Source organism: Cebidichthys violaceus, unplaced genomic scaffold (assembly GCF_023349555.1).
Source record: "Cebidichthys violaceus isolate CVI_PGR_0920_01 unplaced genomic scaffold, fCebVio1.0.p SCAF_31, whole genome shotgun sequence".
Taxonomy (NCBI): domain Eukaryota; kingdom Metazoa; phylum Chordata; class Actinopteri; order Perciformes; family Stichaeidae; genus Cebidichthys; species Cebidichthys violaceus.
Window position 1 is genome coordinate 37,501 of NW_027176495.1, and position 21,612 is coordinate 59,112.

Here is a 21,612-nt window from a genome sequence, read left to right on the forward strand (position 1 = left end):
TACTACAGGTTTAAACACACAGAACTGTACTTTATCTAATCTAGTCCAAAACAACACCGACATCCTGCTTCATATCTGCTCTGCATGCATCAAAGTCAGACAGAAACGCAGATAGAGTTACTGAGAAGCAGCTCGCACCCTAACAACTGGAACAGAGTTCTAAAAGCGAAACGTTAAATTTGACCTGCAGCTGTGCTCGGCTTTTAAAAGCTGCCGTGATGATATGAGACGCCGGTCAGTCCGAAGCCGCTCGCAGTTCTGAACATCTTGCTGTGGGCCTGGTCTGGAGCATGTACTCACAAGTGAAAGCGCAATGGCCTTCAAAAAAAAAGTAAAAAAGACTGAGGACCCTGCATGCCAAGCATGGGGGGCTATTTAGATGTCAAGAGGTGTGTGTGATGGTAATGGGGCAGATGAGAGAGGAGGGCTGAAGCAGGCCCCTTTGCTTTGAGGATTCTCCATCGCCGCCGAGACCTGTCCAACTCCACCACTCCCACCCCACCCTAAAACCAAGGAAGAGACGAGATCAAAGAGGTCTTACTTTTTGTGCACACAGGCCCGCGTAGCCACTTGTCAATCACATTTTGTTTTCCAGGGCTTTGGACTCAAGAAGCAACCAGATAGCCGCTCTCTACGGACCTCTATGGTGGTAAATATACAGCAGAATTCACAAGCTAAATATGGATTTGCATATCCAGAAGAGGCTTGCTTTTCAGACAACGTCGCCAGCAAAGAAAAATCTACCTCCACGTGACAGGTGGCTGGTGTTGAACTGCAACCTCAGTCTAAGGATGAAACCTGCAACAATTTCCTGCTGCTGCCCACTGTAGTGTCTATCTGACTATGAATCTATGCATAGCGCACCTGGGCAGGTGCAGCCAGCTGTGTGAGTTCAGCTGATGACCTCACAACGCAGGCAGCAGTGAGGCTGCCAACGCGCTGTGGTTTTTCCAAGATTACTATAACCCACCTTGTTGGCACATTCAAACTCACATTTAAAAGAGACACGAAATCTAAATTTTGATTCAAAACAAACTCGAGCATTAATGCGACTGCCAAGCCCAAAATGATACAGACACGCACAGCAAACAAAACACACGCGCGCGCGCGAGGCACCACAGCAACCTCGAATGGGAGGGCAAACAGAGGGGATAAAAGCAATTTCAAATAATCAACTGCTTGTGTCTTGAGCTGTCACTCAAGACACCCTCTCACTTCCTGCTCCTGGTGACATGGGAGCCACATCAAAGACGGAGCTGACGGGAAATCCCACAACGGCACCTCTAGACTGTCTGGAACAGCCTGAGGAGGTGGCAGTGGGCGGTTGGAGTGTGTGTCTACGCCTGTGTGTGTGTGTGTGTGTGTGTGTGTGTGTGTGTGATAGAGATGTAGAAAAAACACGCTGTAGAATGTGTGACTAGGGTCAACAAGGCGTTTGTGTGCGTCCATGTAGACGCGCACAAGGTTAGCAAGATGTGACGGTAAAACACAACTTATCCTTTGCTCTAATCCGGCTTCTGGACAACTGTAACAGCAGAGTCCATTTTCCATCGACGCCGGGAGAACTCGGCTACTGTATTTAATCCAGAGTCTGAAACCAGATCTCAGGCCAGCCTCGTCTCACCGACCTCGACATTCCTGGTCCACCTGCATGCGAAGGAGTGGTGGAGGCTGCTTCAAAGCAGACCTCAATGCTCATAAAGTAGACAATAACACACACAGAGACGCACACAATGCCATTCTTTATATCCGTCTCTGATTACCCGGTGGCTGACGCCTGTGTCAGCCTTTCGACCCCTTCCTGTCACCTTTGTGACTGACACACACACACACACACACACTCTTCAGGGCACGTCTGTAGCGCATTGTTGAATTGTGAATCACGACAAATGACATTTTGCCTTCCCACACCACTTTATACAAGCTGTTTTTAGCACACAGTGAACTCCCACCTGCTCCGGCTACTTATTTACAAGCGCAGACATCAGTGTACATTTCCTTCTATACATTAACCAAACAAAAGGCAGAGCTAGTTAAGGCGGAAATAAATGAGCTGCCCAGTAAAGAGGCCAGGACCACCACAGTAGCTATGGTCGTACTAATACTTGTCATGGATCCAAGCTTAGAGTCATTAACATTCCCCTAAACAAGGCTGAGGGTACATCTGGATATCCCATGCACTCACACATGTGTATACACACACACACACACACACGCACACACACACACACACACACACACACACACACACACACACATACTTGGAGGGAACTCAATACTGTCCCTTTTCTACGGGCCAAACTCTGCGCTTTAGATGACGGAGACACCTGATCTACATTCCAACCCAATTCCCCTGGCAATGTGTGTGTGTGTGTGTGTGTGTGTGTGTGTGTGTGTGTGTGTGTGTGTGTGTGTGTGCGCGTGTTTGTCTGCGTCTATATACCCGAGCTCGAGTGGAGATTCTACATATCCCAGCATGCTTTCTTAATAACAAGATGAGTACTTGTTAAGTAGTGATATGTTTCTAAAAGTGAGATTATTTGAGTAATCGCAGTGGCTGACAGTGAGGATGGGTGCGGCAGGCCAGTGTTCCCCGAAGAGCCTCTGAGGCAGCTGAAGCTGTGAGGGAAATTATAAAATCATATCAAACCACAATAGCATCTCTAGGCAATATCACCCAAGTCAAAGGAAATTAATGGAGAGATTTAACGAGAGTTATGAGCCTGGCAGCGTTTGTAGTTCTCTTTGTGGCTCTGAGGCGCTCGAGTCCTGACGCGCAAAAAAATCATCAATAAAAAAAAACGTCTTTCCGTCAGATGGATGCATAATGACTCCCGGTATAATTTGCTCAGGCAAAAAGAAACAAATCAAAGCCCAGAGTGACCTGAAGCTCCTCTCCCCGAAAATCATGAATATGTATGAGAACGTTAGCATGACAAGGAGACTCATTTTAACATCATGCAAAGGCAAACGGACTCGATTTGCATCCCCAGCTTGTGTCTTCATGTAAGAAATCCAATTCCTCTCCTGACCTCACACTGACCCCAAGACTGATTCTAGGGAACGGAGCAAATGCTAATAATGTCAACAGTGCTGATGATCATATGATCAAAACAGCAGCATGGGACCTGAGAGGAATGTCTGTTGTACGTTTGTTTGATAAGACCATACTAAGTCCTTTAGCTAGTAGTTAGTAAGTTTGCTTATAGCTAGCCAACTAGCAAACTATTAGCTATTACTGCTATCAAACTAGTGATTTACTAATCGAGTTACTGACAAATATCAGTAAAATGTTCTCACCAATCACTACCAAACTGTCCTGGTTTTCACCATAATTAAAATAGTAATATTTTACTTGTTTTTAGCGCTTACATTGACGTTTATCATGTTCTGTCCCACTGACTATTAACCCAATAGAACAACATAAACAAGGTCTGAATTCAACACGTGTCTGTCAATCAATGTGTTGTGGTTTAAGGGTGTTGCTGAAAGAACCTGTCAGTACGCTAACAGTTAGCTATTTAGTTATTTTATAAAGACTGCATTGATATCCAATAGCTGGCTGAGAATGTGTCACACACACACACACACACACACACACACACACACACGGCCATTTAGCCGGCAGCCTGAAAACAAAAGCAATCGTGTATGTGAACAGGAAGTCACTGTAGCATCACAAACGCCCAGGCGATACGGTAAACTTGAATCAGTTTTACTTATACGTGAAAGCAGAAGTATGAGGTTCACAGTTAGTAGTATTCATGCAGTTTAGAATCAGTGGGATATCGATAATGCTAACACACATTTTAAAGATATGTTGACCACATTCATTGTTGTCAGTTAGCATAAATCTCCTCTCTAGCTACCCTCAATGGGAGCGTGAGAAGGTGCCTCACCTACTGACGGGGCCCTCCTGTGGTGCAGGGGACACTCCAGGGTGCCCTGTTGAGTTCGGCCAAACATGGCGGAGTAAACGGCGATCTGCATACCCCGTTTGCAGCTCAGCCTCATCCTCTCCTCCTCACAGACCACCTTACTCTTATACTCGTCTGGTGATAGAAGGACAGAGTAGACATGTGTGTTACAAATAATGAAAAAAAAATAAAACCAAAAGACCAGATTCTTAAACAAACAAGCAAAGGAACGCATGAAGGTCTAGCGTACGTTCAGTCAGGAAGACTGTACTCTCATGTACGTTTGTGCTGCCGCTCCACCTCCCCACCTCCGCCCAATCTTCGCAGATTCATCAGCTTCATCAGCCTCATCATCAGCCACCACCACCACCAGTGTCTGGATACCACGGGGGGGGGGGGGGGGGTTATCTTGCTGCTGCTCAGGGCAGACGCCCCTAGATTACAAATCTCCCTGTAGAGTCCAAGACACTCTGTCAAGACTTTATCATCACATATCTGTTGATAATAAACAAATATCTTTTCTTTATCCGACTTGTCTCTCCTGATTGAAATGATATAGAGTTTGATTTGAGGCACATAGATCTGGAATAACTGCAAGAAAAGAAGAAAATGTAATAAATAAAGCAATTCTGAATTTCAGAATAATCCATCTATGGCTAAAATAGTTGCTTTCCAATGTGATTTGATCCCGAAAACTCTATAATAAACAAAATATTTGAGCTGGTACCCAATCATTCAGTCGACTTCATGTCTTGCCTCGCCGACAAGACGTTACGTTATCCGTTCACGTTTAATAAGCACTGAAAGCAGACGACTGACAAAAGGCTTCATTCGGCGTAAACAGGCAGAGACAGAGGCAAGAGTTGCTCAGTGGACATGTAGAGCCATGCAGAGGCATTCCTCACACACATCCAGCCACAGTGACCTGTGACAGACAGAGCAGCTCTGCTGGCCGGCAAATAAAAACACAACAAGCAGCCGCTTCTACGTCCATGTGGGGAGTGGAACAGGAATGCAGAACGAAGACAGAGCAAGAGAAAAGAGGGGGGGGGGGGCAGGATGTAGTTTGTTGTATCGCTTGGTGACGGAATCACTCTTGTTTGCTCTCTATCCCTGCCTTTCTCCTTCACTTCCTCTATCCTCCATCCACCTCTCCTTTCAGAGGCAGTGATACCTGTCCGCTGCACCTCACTAACACCCCGTGCAGCCGTTCTCTCTTCCCCTGACAAGTCATCGGTTAAGTGACGGTGAACAAAGATCTGTTGATTGGCCCCAGGGGGGGAAAAGGGAAAAAAAGTGGGGAGGGCAGGGGGATCAGTGGATTAATGCCCACTTCTGGTCACTCTAGTGTGAACTGCTGCACAGCTCAGTGCGGCTCGGCTCAGCGCAGCACTGAGCCGTGAATGGAGACCAGAATCTGGGTGGGATTACTGCACTGTTGTGGCTCCCCTCTGGAGTGATACTCTTAGCTTCCTGGCTCATGGGGAGAGGGATAAAGGGAGAGGCATGCAAAGAGGTGCTTTTTTCTTCTTCTTCTTTTAAATGAAGCAGCGAAAGGTGGCAGCAGGAGGAAAGGCTCACATAGATACTGTGACGCGACGGATTGGAGAAATCGGTCAGTTGTGAGGTTTTGACTCACTGGTGCACCAAACGTGTATTAATCCACGGCTGAAAATAGTCCCTAACAAAAACACTTTTTTACACAAGTTTGAGTGATTTGCCAAAAACTACAGTACCCAGCTATTTCGGGAAATTACTTCTTTTTTTTAAACTTTTGAAATCTTTACATCTTGAGTAGGAACCAATAGGTTTAGAGCTAGAGTACTACAGACAGGGAAGGATAGTCGAACACGTATTGGGAGACAGACTGTTGGTTTTGGTCTTTGAGTGGGATTTATTGATAATAAGAAAAATCTAGAATAAAGCCAACTTTATTCTACAATTACCATAATATAGAGAAGTGCAATATTCAAATGAGGAAAAAACATGCACAGGATAAATATATGTTTTTTGGTACGAAATTGGTTTAAAAGCAGACTATTCAGACCTGACTATTATTGTGACTTTCTTATGCTGCTCTGTCCAATTCCCATGTCTCTCATCGCCGCTGTACACGGAGGATACAGCGGCACCTGATAAAAATCTGCACACTGTTTTTGTACATTTCAAAGTTCAGCTATAGATATGGATGCACCTAAAGCACATATAGATTACATGGGAATGACCGATTTCAGTGGAAATCAGCCATTCACATCATGGTCATTGGCCCCTGGTGTGTTTCTGATTGATTGTGGAGGTGTGTGAGAAAAGAGAAGAAAAAAAAAACCAACAACCTGTCCCACATAGAGAGAGACAGAAATGTGTGTCGCTGTCAAGATACGAGGCGGTGAGGGACTTACTAGGTCTGCATTTGTACCAGACAATGAGGTATTTACTGCTGTCAGGACACTGGTCCGTCCCGAACACGCGGCTGTTGACAAGGACTTGACAGCTCCTTCTGTCCTGGCACTCGTCCAGCATTTTCTAAAGAAGGACAGAGTGACAGAGAGCAGGGTGGGGGGGGACGGGACCAAAGAGAGGTTTAGTGGGAGAACAAAAAGGCAACGATGGCGAGGCAAACCTAAAACCACTTCAAACAAGCTGCGTATAGCCATGGGAATACGGAGGAGAGGAGCCGGGAAAGAGAAAGCTCCACGGCGCTCGTTTCCTGGCATCCTGGTGCTTCTCTAGTTTCATCACCGTTAGCCAGCTGTAACCCAGGTGAGCACATTCCAACACAATAGCCTCTCTCCGATAGTGAAATCCCACTCGCTGGAGGAATGACTCAATGGATTCTGTTCAGAGCCCCCCCCACCCCACCCCCCGATTTAACATGAAGGAGAAGCATTTACTACAATAGGTCATGGAATGCAGAGGGAGAAACGAGGGTTTTCATACATATGCAGGTCCTTTTCAAGGGATAATTTGACAGAAATAGAAAATATAGATTAAAGCCAGTTCTCCAAATCATCATTAAATGTTTGTAGTGTGATGGAAAAATCAATTAAAAGTACCACCATGCTGAATGCTTCTATTCGAGGATTACTTGTATTAGTGAAATAATTAGCCAATTAACTAATTACTTGATTGCCGGTAAAAATGCAACTACTTTTTTTTTTTTTTTTACAATCAATTGATCATTAAAGTCTTCTATCAAGCTAAAATGATGAATACTTGCAATTCACAGCTTCTCAAATCTATCTGTTTGACATCATCGTTCATCAAATACCTTTGTTTTTTTAACTGTTCATTCTGAAAACGTCACCTCTGGGAACTATTAATAGTAAGTCTTCATGGTGTGTTGTCTAACTATTTAAACATCCACTGCTCCCATTATAGATTATCACTTTACAGTTTTCAATATGTACTAACGGTCACTGTAAATACAGTATACACATTCAGTCCGTGTACTGTATACACGTATGTATTCAGTATTTATTTCATTGCACTATTTGTATTTAACACTTGACTTTTATACAGACATTTCATTTTGTATTACTCTGTAGGTCATAGGTGATTTTTATGCATATTTATATATTTATATAGACACCTATTTTCACATACTTGTGAACAGTTTGATCTATTTCTGTGGAAGTGCACTGAGAGCAATACAAACAGCCAGAGTCACATGTATTGTATGTGACCACATTTTTATGGCCGTTTCATAGATTAAATAAAGAATTAAAAGAATGAAAATAATCACTAGATTGGGATACCCTTGAAGCAAGCGTTTTGATTTGGAGACATGCATGTAATACCAACACACCGGGGGTGACGAGCGGGTCGTACGATGGCATTCTTCTTCTTCTTGGGTCGTACTAATGTGGGTGGTGCAGCAGTCAGTCATTCTCTCACTTCAGCACAATACGCTCTCTGTGTCTGTGCATTCATGGCTGTCCTGTCTATTATGGAAACGGAGGGTGTTCGACGCTAGAAGGCAGGGGCACCAAGAATAACCCAAAGGACCCAGTGAATGCTGAACAGGATGTGTTTGTGTGTGTGTTTGTGTTGGTGCTGCAAAGGGAGGGTTCTAGTCCAGCCGCATCCCAATTTAGGAGAGGATGCTGAGGCAGAGACCCCATGAAATCTCTTTGTGTCACGGGAACAAGCATGCTTCCTCTTTAGAGAGGGTAATTTGCCGGAAAACATCCTCACAAAGCATTACATAATCAGTGTGGTCCTCCAAACTATAACCCGAGGCCAATTTTAGGATTTTACAGGACACTTCCTCCCAGGAGGATCTGCAGACCACAAGTGATTTGAGTGTGTGTGTGTGTGTGTGTGTGTGTGTGTGTGTGTGTGTGTGTGTGTGTGTGTGTGTGTGTGTGTGTGTGTGTGTGTGAGAAGAGTGGACTAACTGAGGGACGAAAGCCAAAAACAGAGAGAGAAAGATCCAGGTCTGGGACACATGGGAGACACCGGGGACAACTTTTAACATTTCTCTACAGAGGCTTATTAACTTTGGGTACAACTTATTCAAAAAAAGAAGAAAAGTAACCAGAATTGATGACAAAATGTTCCTTTTCTGACACAAGACACTATCAGGTGTGAGCTCAGTGACTAACCTGTAGTGCGGTGGACACAGAACAATATCGGTCATCCTCCTGGGAGTTGTAAGAACTTAGGAGGGCCTGGTAGGTCTGAGGGCACTGTAGGCGGTCAGAGGCGCCTCTCCTTCCATAGAAAGCTGATTGGATGGTGATGGTGGTGCGGGGCGGGCAGCGAACAGACAGGAAGTCTCCGTCACAGGCCTGCTCGGTGTAGTTCCTCAACACTTTGGACAGGTAGCCTACGAGGCAGCAAAATGACAAAACGGCTGTTACTTCGGACGATCACGTCATGCACAAAACGTTGACAATGTCTGGCACATCTTGCATTATATGTTCATCCTTAAGCTGCATGATTTTATTTCAATAAACTGGAACCAATAAGGAGGAAAATGCTTACTTATCATGGTTACTTAACTGCGTTGCCCGAGCTAAATTACCATTTAATCCCTCATTTCATTCCACCATCATATGCAGAGAGGGCTGGCAGCATGCTACGGTCTCTTGAGATCTTATTTGTTCAAAATGTAAGCATTTCCACGGACATTTTGCCGGAGCTGCATATCAGCAAGCCCTGACAGATCACTGCTTACATGCAGAACCTCCAGGCCTAGAATACCACAATAACACACACACAGAGAGAGGGTAAAGCTGAAGCTTATAGCGCTGTTAGCGTCAGCCCTCCGGTCACGGCTGTGGAACACACACTTATCTGGTTGATATTAAAAAATACCTGACAAGGATGATTTTTTTTTTTTTTAAAGCCTGACATTATTACACCTTCTCCTACCGGGACACGGCGCACACATTCCTCCTCAATGGGCTTTTTCCACAGATTTGCAGCGGAGTTCTGAGAGCGTAGCTCTGCAGAACGCGACCTAAAGCCTCAGACACACCTACCCAGACATCATGGAATTTATATTCGTACGTTGCCATTAACTATATTCACTTGTACCACACAACCAGCTGGCATTAAGCCTGTCAATAGAAGCATTATACAAACCATTTAAAGGAACAAGCACCGCGTGAACTTTCATTTAACCTCGGGGGCTGCTTCAAATCACATAAAAGCTCTCATTCTTTTAAAACACTGAAGTCTCTCGGCTGATTCTGCTTTTCCTGCTGAGAGTCTCTGAGAGCTGTCAGTCACTCGGGAGAACTGAGCCCATCACAAAAAGCCGCCGTTGACATTCCAGACGTTGAGAAGGACATCACAGATAAAAAGGAGCGAGCCGATCCACCGGCCATCCCATAATGTCTTTCTGAACTTATCAGGAACATTTGTCTGCTGGCTGCAGCAGAGGAGAAACAAACACTTCTCTTTAAGTCTCAAATGTCTCTGTTTCCAAATTCATCCATTCATACCGAGGCAATTCAGTATTTTATCAACTGAAAACCACTTCCAAAGTGAGCTCAAGCTTCCCTCTAAGTGCTCTGCAAACACATTTACAGAGAAGTAAACACACACACACACACACACACACACACACACACACACACACACACACACACACTCTTGCTAAGTGGACACACTGTGATTCAATTATCTGTATTTGGTTAGTGTTCGGGTTCGGGAAGAGGAAATAACAGGCGTTCTCTAACACACACGTACACACACACACACACACACACACACACACGTGGACGGACACAAAACACACACATTGTCCCCTTATCACCATGGCCACAGTTAAAAAGAAGGAAAGGAAACAAGAGACATTCTCAGGCTTTGAAAGGTCGGCCTCTCTAAATAGAGATGGGTATTGAACCACCATTGCTCACAGAAACAGGTTTCCACCTGTGGCTGGGTGGGGAAAATGGAGAACAGGTGCACAAGCAATCCTATTTTAAGAATGATCAGCATGCGATCTAGACTTCCTTTACATCACAGCTGGATTAGTTTGAATTACCTGTATTTGTTTATTTGATCCAAACTAGGTCGTCCTGCATTAAAATCATAGAAATTGGAAAATAAGATCTGGTAAATGAACATGGTGTTTGGATTTGAATGATTTCCTCTTTATTCGACTTTGACCCACTGTAAACTGAATTTGAAGGCTGTTATAAATTGCCCTCATGGCGTCACTTATTGAAATTGTGATTCTTTCTTTCAGTCTTGTGGGCTTAGCTAGCTGCTCCCCCCTCCCACAATGATCTCCGGCTTACACACACAGGTCTGCCACATTCCACACAGGGTGAGAGGGAACTTGGCATTCCCCCTGGCAGTGAGACCACACACACACACACACACACACACACACGTATAGAAAACGTCAACACAAACAAAGTAGGAACAAGCCGCGGCACTTGGCTCTTGAGGCCAGGGTGTGTGTGTGTGTGTGTGTGTGTGTGTGTGTGTGTGGTGCGCTGGGGTAACAGTATCACATTATTAAGGCTGGTTCTTGGCAAAGCGCCCGTGCCGTGAGAGACCACGAGTTTGCGCAGTCCTCCAGTCGCACCGAGCCTCGGGTACAGCGGCGTAACCATGGAAACGGCCGAGGTTATGAAGAGGGTGAAACGGAGAGGGATGAAGGTAGATGATTGAATTTGCGCAGGCCACTTGGAGGAGGAGTTTCTTGGAGAGAGGGATCACCAAAAACACACACACACACACACACACATACGCCTTCCTCCGCCATACAAAGTGGGATTGTGGGTAAAAGCAAACAGATTATCTCACACAAACCCTCAGGTGCTTTCTAAAGAATCCATTTCTCTTTTTCAGCCATCCCACCCTCCTCCCACTCTCTCTCTCTCTCTCTCTCTCTCTCGCTCTCTCTCTCTCTCTCTCTCTGTCTTCTTCGGGATCACGACTATTGTTCCCTTCATGCTACCTGTTGACTGAAGACTCCTTTCAAGGCCAACAAATCAGGCGGGGTTTTGAGGCACCTGTGTATACCGCCCAGCCAATGACAGGTGTCCCTCAGAGGCAGAAGGCCGAACAATGCAGGAGGAACACCCAGGCGTCTCTCGTCCTCCCTGTTCCTTTTCATGTGGGGCCAGACTCCTTCCTTAACTAGCTCTCTGCCCTTTCCCTCGACAAAAGCGCCGCACTATTATGTCTGCCGTTTTGTTTATTCGGTCATTAAAAGACAGGAGGCTGCGGCGGCGATTACTGTTCCGTGTACAAACAGGAGCGCTTGAAAGGCGCGCGAGGTCCATTTAATCTCTGCACAAGCAGAATAGGGATTTGTCATAAACACAGGCGCAGACGACGGGCACCTGCTTTTTGGATCCATCATCCAACGCGCAGATGGGATCTCGTCATATGATGCGATTTAACCTGTCGGTAGGCGTAATCTTTCAGCCGATTGTAAAGCTAGAACGGGAGGCCCTTGAATGTCAGCGCCTCATTTGCGGTCATGTGATGAGCCTAAAGTCTGACCCACCGGTGGAGAGGTCAGGTGTGATGGAGATTAGTGACGGGCCGCTGTGTTGTGTCAACACACGACACAGAGAGAGAGGCCTGTCGGGAGAAGGCTTTCCTCCCTGGGATCCACTGATTAGACACAACCTGGTGCAGGTCACATACCGATGTAAATGTACAGCAGATTGTGGGTAAATATGCTTCTTTATTACTTCCATATAACGTGTGTTTTCCCCCCCAACTGCAATCTCACCTGTCTCTCCTCTCAGGTCAGACAGGAAGCTCTTAGTCACGTTCTTCACGGTCCACTAAGCGGAGGTGTTCAGTGTCTGCTACCAAATGAGAGCGACGGGTATTTCTAACATGAAGCGAGGGCAGGAGGGAGGAAGAGAAAGGCGAGAGGAGAAGGGGGGGGGGGGGACTCCAGAGGCGGCTCAGGTGGAGTTCGTTACTCGTGCTCAGGGCTCCCCCCCCCCCCCCCCCGCTTTTGAAAGATGCCACCTCCTCCTATTGGCTGGAGCGTGAACAATGTATTACCGAGGTGTTATAATAGCGCAGGCTTAATGCTGCTTATTATTCAACTGCTTACTCATTTAACTGGCTTTTATGTTGCTTGTGAGGTAATGTTTTGGAAAGCCTCTTGCATTGGGCAAGGATGATTAATATTGCAGAATAGTAGAAGATTAGATGCTAGCTTAGCGGCTCAAAGGTTCCAGTTTCAATTGTATTTTAGAGATAATCAGCAGGCAGAGATATAAGAGTTACTGCAGCCGCTTTATATACATCATGTGCTGTATGTAGAACAATACAGATGGATCTGTAGCAACTTCTCAAAACACATTCCATAGAAAGTAAGAACCCAAGACGTTCTTGAAAGCTACAAAATCAAAAGGCTGCGTTGTGTTTCATCTTGGTGCATTAGGTATTTAAGCATTTACAGCTTCATGACTTTATTGGTGTTATTTTAGGCAAATTATAGCCATCAAACCATCAAAATGTTCAAAGATGCAGGACTGCAGGCCTGCTTCGCTGGAGGAGGAATTCCCTTTAAGTGGTGATTACTGGGAAGAGCGGAGGTTTCCCCTCAACGACGCTCTGGCAACACTCTAGAGGAGGCCGCTGGAGATGAAGAGGACTATGAAAAGAAGAGGAGTGACGGAGAAGGAAAGCGGTAGATAAAGACGCGCCGAATCCAAAGAGACGCCCGCTACATAACCGAGTGTTGATTCAGAATGTGAAAAGACGGCGAGAGGGGAAGTGGTTTTAATTGGACAAGAGAAGAGAAAGACGGCGTACCGGTCGGGAGAAAAAAAAAGAAGCTGAAGGATCCTTTAAAAGTGAAGCCACCGCTTACAGGATGTGGCAGCAGAGGTCTAAAGGCCAGAGCCGGTGGCTTTAGGCTCTGTAGTAATTACTTTTCTCCTCAGACCACAGAAGGGCCTGGAGCGCGGCATGGAGTTCAGACAAAGCAACCGCTGGTTCTAAATCATACGCGGTCCAAACTCTGCGTTCACCTCTTCTTACCTGAACCTGAGCTGAGTACAGGACCGCTGAAGGAGACAGGGTTACGAGGCGTGTCGACACGGAATGAGACCTCAAACGTGAAAAGAAAACGGAGCAACAAGTTCACACGGACAACGGACACGACGATCAACGGCCGCAGTAAAGACTGCCAGTAGCTCGCTGCTAAGCCATTCAGATTTGGGTCCAAAAAAAAAAAAAAAAATGCATTCCTAAAATGCACTGCATTCCTCTGCTTACAATACATTAGTCGTGCTGCCATAGTCATGTTTTGGATTAGCCTACTTTCTCGCTAATCGCGCAACGGGGCAGAAAAAGAGCGCCGAGATATTTTTGCTCAAACCAAAGCGGTTAAACTTGAGTTAGAGCGGGATTTGCCATTTAAACTCAAGTACTGCACGTTTTAAAGTTCTTTCACGTTGCAGCTGAAAAAGTGCCGAGTGAAACCGTCTCAGATTAATTTGCCATTTTTGGTTCAGAGCTAATATTTGATGGATTATTGTGATCTGGAGATTTGATGATCTATCATTGATATCACATTGTACACACCGTGAGAATGTAGTCAGTGGTGGTACAAGTGGAAAAGTGTGTGTGAGAAGTGGGGGCTGTATTGTATTGACAGCATTAATAATGGGGTGGCACGTGATGGCTGTCGAAGTGAGTGAGGTACTTATTGAACAGCACACACACACACTGTACACACAGGTTTTGTTGGGGTGTGTGTGGGGGGGGGGGGGGTGTCAGCTGAGGGGGCTTAATGACATGAGGTCGGTCCCCTGGATTTAACCCAGCACTGGTTTTGGCTCTTTGACTTCACACTGAAGAGTATCCTCCCCCGGCTCTGCATTCATTCTCACCCTGTTCAGAGCGTCAGCAGGGACAGACACGACGAACACACCTACTTTAGATTTGGTCCGCTGAAACACCGCGGTGTAAGAGTCTAGAGGCAGGAGATGTTCATCCGTTCTTGTTAAACCACCACATGGACTTGCTGTATGGTGTGTATCAATACACTCCTTAATTTGAACTGGCAGAGTTGCTAACATATCCCCCTTCCTCTCCCAACAAACAAAGGCCCCGGAGCAGCTGGAGCCATTAAACCGGAGACACAAACACAAACACTGTGCTTGCCCGATGGCTTATCTACACGCACACACAAACACACACACTCACATATGCATATACACATAAACCCACAGAGGCATGCAGAGGCCCTCGAACTTCAACCTGCTGGACATGATCAACAAACTCACACATTCAGCCCAGCTTTTCCTGAACACAGCATATTTATTTGCTGACACTCTGACGTACCAGATCCGACAGCAGCAGTCTCCCAGGCAGAGGAGGCAGCAAGGGCTCCGTCCTGGAAGATTTACTTGCGTATGAATATAACAAATAGATAAATGGTTGAAAAATAATGGGAAAACCCAATCACGGGCCACCATGAACGCCCAAACCAGACAAAACCATTTGTTATCTTGACGCTGGCGTTGGAGAGCGCTGCATGTCGGTCTAAAATCTTCCATTTTCATAGCATAGAATTTACATGGTTTGTTCAGCCGTTTCTTTTACAGTGAGCAGCACCAGAATTAGATACAGGTGAAAATGGATAACCCCATTTTTGAGACTGATGCACAGAATAAATCCAGGATCTTTTCAATGCGACGATGTTCATTATCTGACTTTACGTTGCATTAAATGTTGTTCAACGAATACTGGGCAGCACAAAACTGCTCCTGCTAAACTTTGAAATACAAAAAAAATGAACACATTTCAATAATAAATGCTGGATAACTACAACTGCACGTCATGTGGGAATGATATTATGTTTGCTTTAGTTGTTTACTGCAACAAGGTGGAGTTGTATCTGCCAGAAAAGGCAAAACAAGGGGGAATTGAATAGAGAGAACTCGAGGGATGTCACAAGCTAAATTTGTATCAGGCGGGACGAGAAATGTACGCTCTGGAGGAGAACTTGAACACAACACAGCTCCTCTTGCTCCTCTCGCTTGTTGTTGCAGAGAAAGTGATCCACACAGAACGGTTTGGCTTAAACGAAATCACAAGAGAAGCTTATAGGCTGATAACTTAGTCATGTAAGCAAAAAGAGGCAGCAGTTGATATTTCAGGATGTCAGCGTCAGCTTACGTCTGCAAGGGGGGGGGTGATAAACATCTGCCGGGCTCAGAGATGGCCTCACGGCTGGAATAGAGGCCATCTAAGTCTACCCTAGGGAGTCCCCCAAAAAAACTAAACACTGGTCCCAGCCAAGCCCTCTCGTGACCTCTGTTAGCACGTGCCTCTCCTCATGACCCCCCAGGGGGGTCAAAGGGCACAAGGCGAGAGGACGTTTTTACTCCCGAGTCTGTGAACATGTGCGTTCCTCATCATCGATGGGGTGTGTGGGGGGGGGGTGAGAGGGGGCGAAAGAGTGATGGGCACAGAGGTTTTTTTTTCGAGAACAGCCTCCCTGATGTTTGGATGCGTGTCCAGACGCCCACACAGACAAAACAGATAAAAGTGTGTGACAGAAAGAAAGACACAGGGGAGATGGCCGAAGAGAGCCAGAGGAAGAGGAATCTGTCATTTTAATGGTCACTTTTATGGCCTGGGAGAGTTGGGTGGCATCCAGGCCGCCTCATCACCGACCGGTCTGGCAGACAGCAGACAGATGCATGAGTGTGTTGAGCTTTTACTGCCGCAAAGTGAGCGACAGATGTACCTTTCATCAGTCGTCCTCACCGCGGCCGATTGGACTTAAGTGATTGTTGGGTGGGGCAGCGGTAGCCTGAGGCTCAAGAGAAGACAGCTTGTGACGGGAAAGGTCATCTCCTTTCACTCCTTTTTCGCTCAACCATTTATAGGAAGTTATAGACATTCCGAAGTGGAGAAGACTCTAGAAGAACCTGATTCTGCTGGAGAACTAATCCCCCTCTCATTAAAAACACAAGTGAACAAATCTTCGATAAGTATCTAAAAGAATAGCTTCTTTGATAGCCATGAGCGTCAGCTGCCATCGCTAAGGAGGAGAAGAAGTCAGTGTGAGGAGCGCAAACTGAAACGGGAGCAAATTTGGAACGCTTCATTGGCAGCAAAATATTCCGCCAAAGTTTCAGAATTCATCCAAAATGGAGCCAGAACCTGAAAGTGAATCCATCATCACTGCTGAATCATTTTAAGGTTTCTGTAAGCAATGACGAATTTCTACCTTTTGACTTAAATAAAGATAAAGAATGCTGAAATGTGAGAATGATGATGATTAAGAATCTTTAACCTTATGATTCATAATTGAGTTATTATTTAACTCCTAGCTTTAGTGCTCCACAACCGCAGGTCAGCTGACAGTATTGATGCAGAAAATGACACTTTACGACTCTATTCTTTTTAATGGAATGACTTTTAACGCAATAACAGAAGGCAGCGTTCCTCCATCGAGCTTCGAGCATGTGCTGCGGGAATATAGAAGTATTTCCTTTGAGGGGAAAAAAAAAAAAAAGAGGTAGAAGTGGGTGGGCACTCAGAGGTCGAGCTTTTTGGGGGAATTAACAAGCTTATCGGGGGAGCTGCACTGTGAAAACAAGCAATAGAACAACTCCTAAGGAGCGGAGGGAGGGAAAAGCCGTCTGCAGCATGTCTAATGGGACTTAGCGGGGAGAGATCCCCTTCCACTTACAACAAACCCAGACGTATATCTGCAGGAAGGACCGGGCTGGATGTGAAAGCTTACCTAACCCGATTCATTCAGGAGTCTCACAGAGAGTTTGTTTTTGGGGCGACCAGGTAACTTGGGGTCTCTTCTCGCCTGTTGAATGTAAAGTCTTGATTTGCATAACATCCGCCGCTGCACATGAAACCCTTTGCTGTACTACGACCGCACTATAATCAACGGTTATTTTCATAAATCTCTACATCGTTTGTTTTCAAATCATACGCTTATTGCCCTCACAGAGCCTGGTGTGTGATGTCACTACTCTCTAGTCTGGCAACCAAAAAACCCAAAACCCTCCTATTCAAGTTTAAATAACGTGATATGGGTTTGTTAGCCTTACTAACTAACTATTGGATGGATTGCCAATCCATTTGGTAGACACACGTTCATGTTCCCCAGAGGATGAACTGCGATAACTTTGGTGATCCCGACTTTTTAGCCATCCAATATTTTAGCTTATGACCAAGTACCTGCAAAACAAACGGCATCAGTTTCAGCTGTGCTTTGTGTTAAACGCTAACATGCTGAACTAAACATCAGCACGTTCATTTCACGGTGACCAATGTTAGCATGAAATTAGCATTTTCTCAAAGCCCATCTGTGAAGAAGGACGAATCTCTCACCAAACAATTACTCGGTTCGCAATTCAAACGGACGATATATATTTACAACAACCAATGACATCGCACCAGAGGTTCCACCAACCAATCAGCCAAAAGCCCAGGACCAGGAAGTAGATACAGTGTAATTAAACAGGACAGAGACATCAGCCATCATTAGATGTTTCAAGATAAATCTAACACTTTATCCTGTCATACACATGTTCAACTTCCGGCTACAACAAGACTTTATGTTTTAGGTTGAAGCTATGCTGCAAATGGAACAAATGCGGTCCATGTCTTTTTTTTTTTGGGCTCAAACATGGAAAGAACAAGAGAAAATCTCTCCTCCGTCCCCCCCCCCCCTTACCTGAGCTATAGCCAGAGGGGCCAGTAAGCAACAGATTAGCAGTGCTTTGGGGAGCGGGCTGCTGTACCGTGCTGTAATGCAGACTGTCAGTCCGACACAGTTGGGGGGCTACACAATGCCTCCTTGTTCAGACTGGCCCTTCTATGCCCCACCTCTCTACCTCTCCATCTCTCTTGTTCGCGCTCTACCTCTCCATCTCTCCATGCTGTCTCTCTCTCTCTCTCTCTCTCTCTCTCTTTGCCTCTAGGGGGTTTAATCAAACCATAAAAACGAATAGTGTTCAAAATGTTCTTTTCCCTTTCCTACCAAAGCACGAGGTGAAGATGGAAGAGAGGATTGAGGGACGGAGGAAGAAAAGATGAAAAGGAAGCCGGATCAAGGCGGACATGTTGACTCCTAAACCAAACATAAATCAGCTCCCAGGAAACAGAGAGAAACACAGAAAAAAAAAAAAGGGGAGACAGAGGGGAGACAGAGGGGGGGGAGGAGGGGCATCAAAGCATGGTTGACATTCTCCGAGATGCAGGAGCAGAAAAGGTGTGTGCGCTGGTTTTCAGCGTGTGTGTGTCATGGGGCTCGCTGAGAGCATAATTCAGCAGCCTGCACATAAGTGGGGAGGACATGTGCGCGCACACACACACACACACACACACCAGTCTCTTTCTCACAACTTGTTTCTGTTTACAGCTCAGTGTCATCCTTTAAATGCGCGGTGCGACCCTTCTTCTGTGCTTGCAGGAGCAGGTATCACCACTTATCTGATTCCCGACGTGAACACAAGCTCTGGAAAAATACCCGTCTGCGCTCAAAATAGGACAAACGAGACCGCATTCTTAATTAACCGCACGGTGTTGCCTAAACAGAGATGTGAGGAGCGCTCGCTAAACTGCAGCTGCATGCAACAGCGCCGGGGTGTCACTGAAGAATCCTCCCTCACGCGTTTCACGGTGTTTTCTTTGGGGTTTCTTACTCCCCCCCCCCCCCCCCCCCCCCCTCCCAACCAAGGGAGGGCAAGTGCAAACACACACCTGCGATGTCTTCATATACATCTCTGCAGTAAAGCGCTTTAGGAATTAGACCCCTCTTATCTCCCCGATAACAGTTATTACTAGAACATCTGGGTGGTTTTAGGGATCGGCAGAAATCTATGCTAAATACTGATTATCACATTAAGGGTTGATTATGAGCCTCGATTAAGACTCGCAGCCGAGTTCAGCTGGTAGTTAGAACTCATCCACAGCCTACGTAGGTCATTTTGAGTTTACAAAAAAAAAACCAGGTTGGAGACAGACGCTGTTTGAAAAGGTGACACCTACTCTCACTCAGATTATAGTGATTTTTCACAGCCGGTGTAAGCCCTCAGTCAACACACTGATGACACCCCATCACAGCATAGTGTACTGGTGAGACCCTACGGCTGCTTCACACATTTAGTTTGGATTATTTGATTTAGAGAAGAACAATTGTTGACTTTTTACAAATGAACCAAGAGCTGTTTATTCAGTTACTGACTGTCATCCTGCTTCATCAGCACGTTATGAACAATAACAACATATAGATACATAGAAACCGAGTGAAAAAGAACCGTCTTGTATCACAATATTAAATGGTAAATGGGCTACATCTATATATATATATATATATAGTCCTTATCTTCTTTAAAGCGCTTTGCAACGCAAGCCAGCATTCACACGCTCTCAGTCCGGATAGTTACCAGTGTGGGCACTAAATATCACTCATCAGAGAGTCAAGAGTAACACACACACACACACACACACACACACACACACACACACACACACACATGCTTCAGCTTTTGTTTATACTCACGCATGGCGCCGTAGCGCGAGCTTCTGCCAGATGCAATAGATACGGCCATATAGACTTCAGGTATAAACCCAACCTCTGTGAACTCATATCTCATATTCATGGCCTACTGTACCGCCGTCGTACAAGTCCTGTAAAGAAACAAGTTAAGTCTTACATGCGTTTGACATGAACAAAAGGTTGGATTGTTGGACATCCTGTAAACAAGGATAAGCTCAGCTTCACCACCTCCGTGTTGACTTCATTCACACCAGTCAGGCCGTCTCGGAGCAGTTGTTTGGTCCCCAGTAGCTTTTCACTGCGGCCCAGACTAAACAAGCAGTTGAGACTTTTGACACTTTGTCCAAACCAATAAATTCTGCAATGACTTTTTGACCGTTTTATATTGGAAAAATAGAATTAGAACAGAACATCATCCCATTGGAAGCTCTGTGGGACAGCAGCAGAACGACTTGATAATGATATACGACACACTGAAAAACGCTCAAAGACGAGACTTTCACCTCAGTCAGGATGTGCTGCCTTCCCCACACACATCTTGGCAAACATTATTTTTGATTGGCGCACGTTAATATGGCTTATGTGGCGAGAGTTTCAGCTCATTTTCACATTAATCCTGTCAACACGTTTGTGTTCAAAGCGTCATCCTGGATTCCCTTCAGCCCGTCGTTGTTGTTGTTGTTGTTGGAGTTAAAAAGAAAGTAAATCCATTTGAAAGAAGCTGAACACCGTTTTTTAATAAAGTCTTTAAAATGCCCGTGACTACTGCGGTGTGAGGTGGGGGTAAATGTCATTTCCTCACGCTGAAGGGGAGCAGAGGAGACGAGTGGTTTCCTGTTGTAAACACTCATCTCTCATCACCAGCACCACATTGTTGCTTGATGTGTGTGTGTTTGTTTATGTACTTATTGTATCCAGGGGGGGGGGGGGGGGGAAGGAACTAACACAGTCTTTCATCGCCATCACGTTGTGCCAGACTTCCGCTTCAAATTACACAACCGCACGCTTCCCACTGTATGGCAAAGAAAAGCATACGGGAGCGCAGACATCCAGCAGTCATCTGCATCACACGCACCAGGAAAGCTCTTCAGCCTCACAGTTTTATGAGAATGTGGACGCAGGAGACGTCTCGTTGGTACCAAACGGCTGGATATGATTTATGTGTGGATAAAACTTCATTATGTCTCAGCTTAAATGGCCGTCAGTTGGGTTGGTTTCTGACAGCTGGTTCTCTTTTAGATCCAGCAAAAAAAAAAGAATGGATGGATCAACTCATCTCACACCGACACAGATCTTGTTGAATCTGATGTCCATTCTCTTTCTCTGTTGATAAAAAGCTACATCAATGTCAGCCTCTGAGCTGCTCTTAACCGTTATCTATAACTGTCGTCACTTAAATATTATGAAAAAAAAACACCTGAATGGATTTTAGAAGGGATTTAAAAGGATTTAGCGGATTCTAAACCAGATCCAGATTTGATGCAACGTTTTCAAACCCAGACAGAATCCCTCTGCAGCGCGTCTCCTGTCTATAGAAAACAATTTGGCGGATTTAACAAATCAAAAAGCGTATAGCTCAAACCTGTTCAAACTAGTACAAATGTCTGAAGCGCCACACAAGTGGTTTATAGATTCAGTGCGTCTCAGAACAACACATGCTGTTAAAGAAGTCGCTCCCTCGTTGACACCCAACAACTCTGTGTTTGTGATCCCATC

At 45.5% G+C, this 21,612-nt stretch overlaps 1 protein-coding gene across 2 annotated transcripts in view; it reads right to left on the reverse strand.

The window, feature by feature from the left end:
* LOC137882406 (protein eva-1 homolog C) overlaps window positions 1–21,612 on the reverse strand; it is a 63,643-nt gene that overhangs the window by 37,494 nt on the left and 4,537 nt on the right. For both annotated transcript variants that reach the window (XM_068724710.1, XM_068724709.1), the window contains exons 2-4: window positions 8,522–8,745; window positions 6,317–6,440; window positions 3,900–4,052 (exon numbers count right to left, since the gene is read on the reverse strand). In XM_068724710.1, the coding sequence (XP_068580811.1) occupies window positions 3,900–4,052; window positions 6,317–6,440; window positions 8,522–8,745 (501 nt within the window). The remainder of the gene's footprint in view (window positions 1–3,899; window positions 4,053–6,316; window positions 6,441–8,521; window positions 8,746–21,612) is intronic.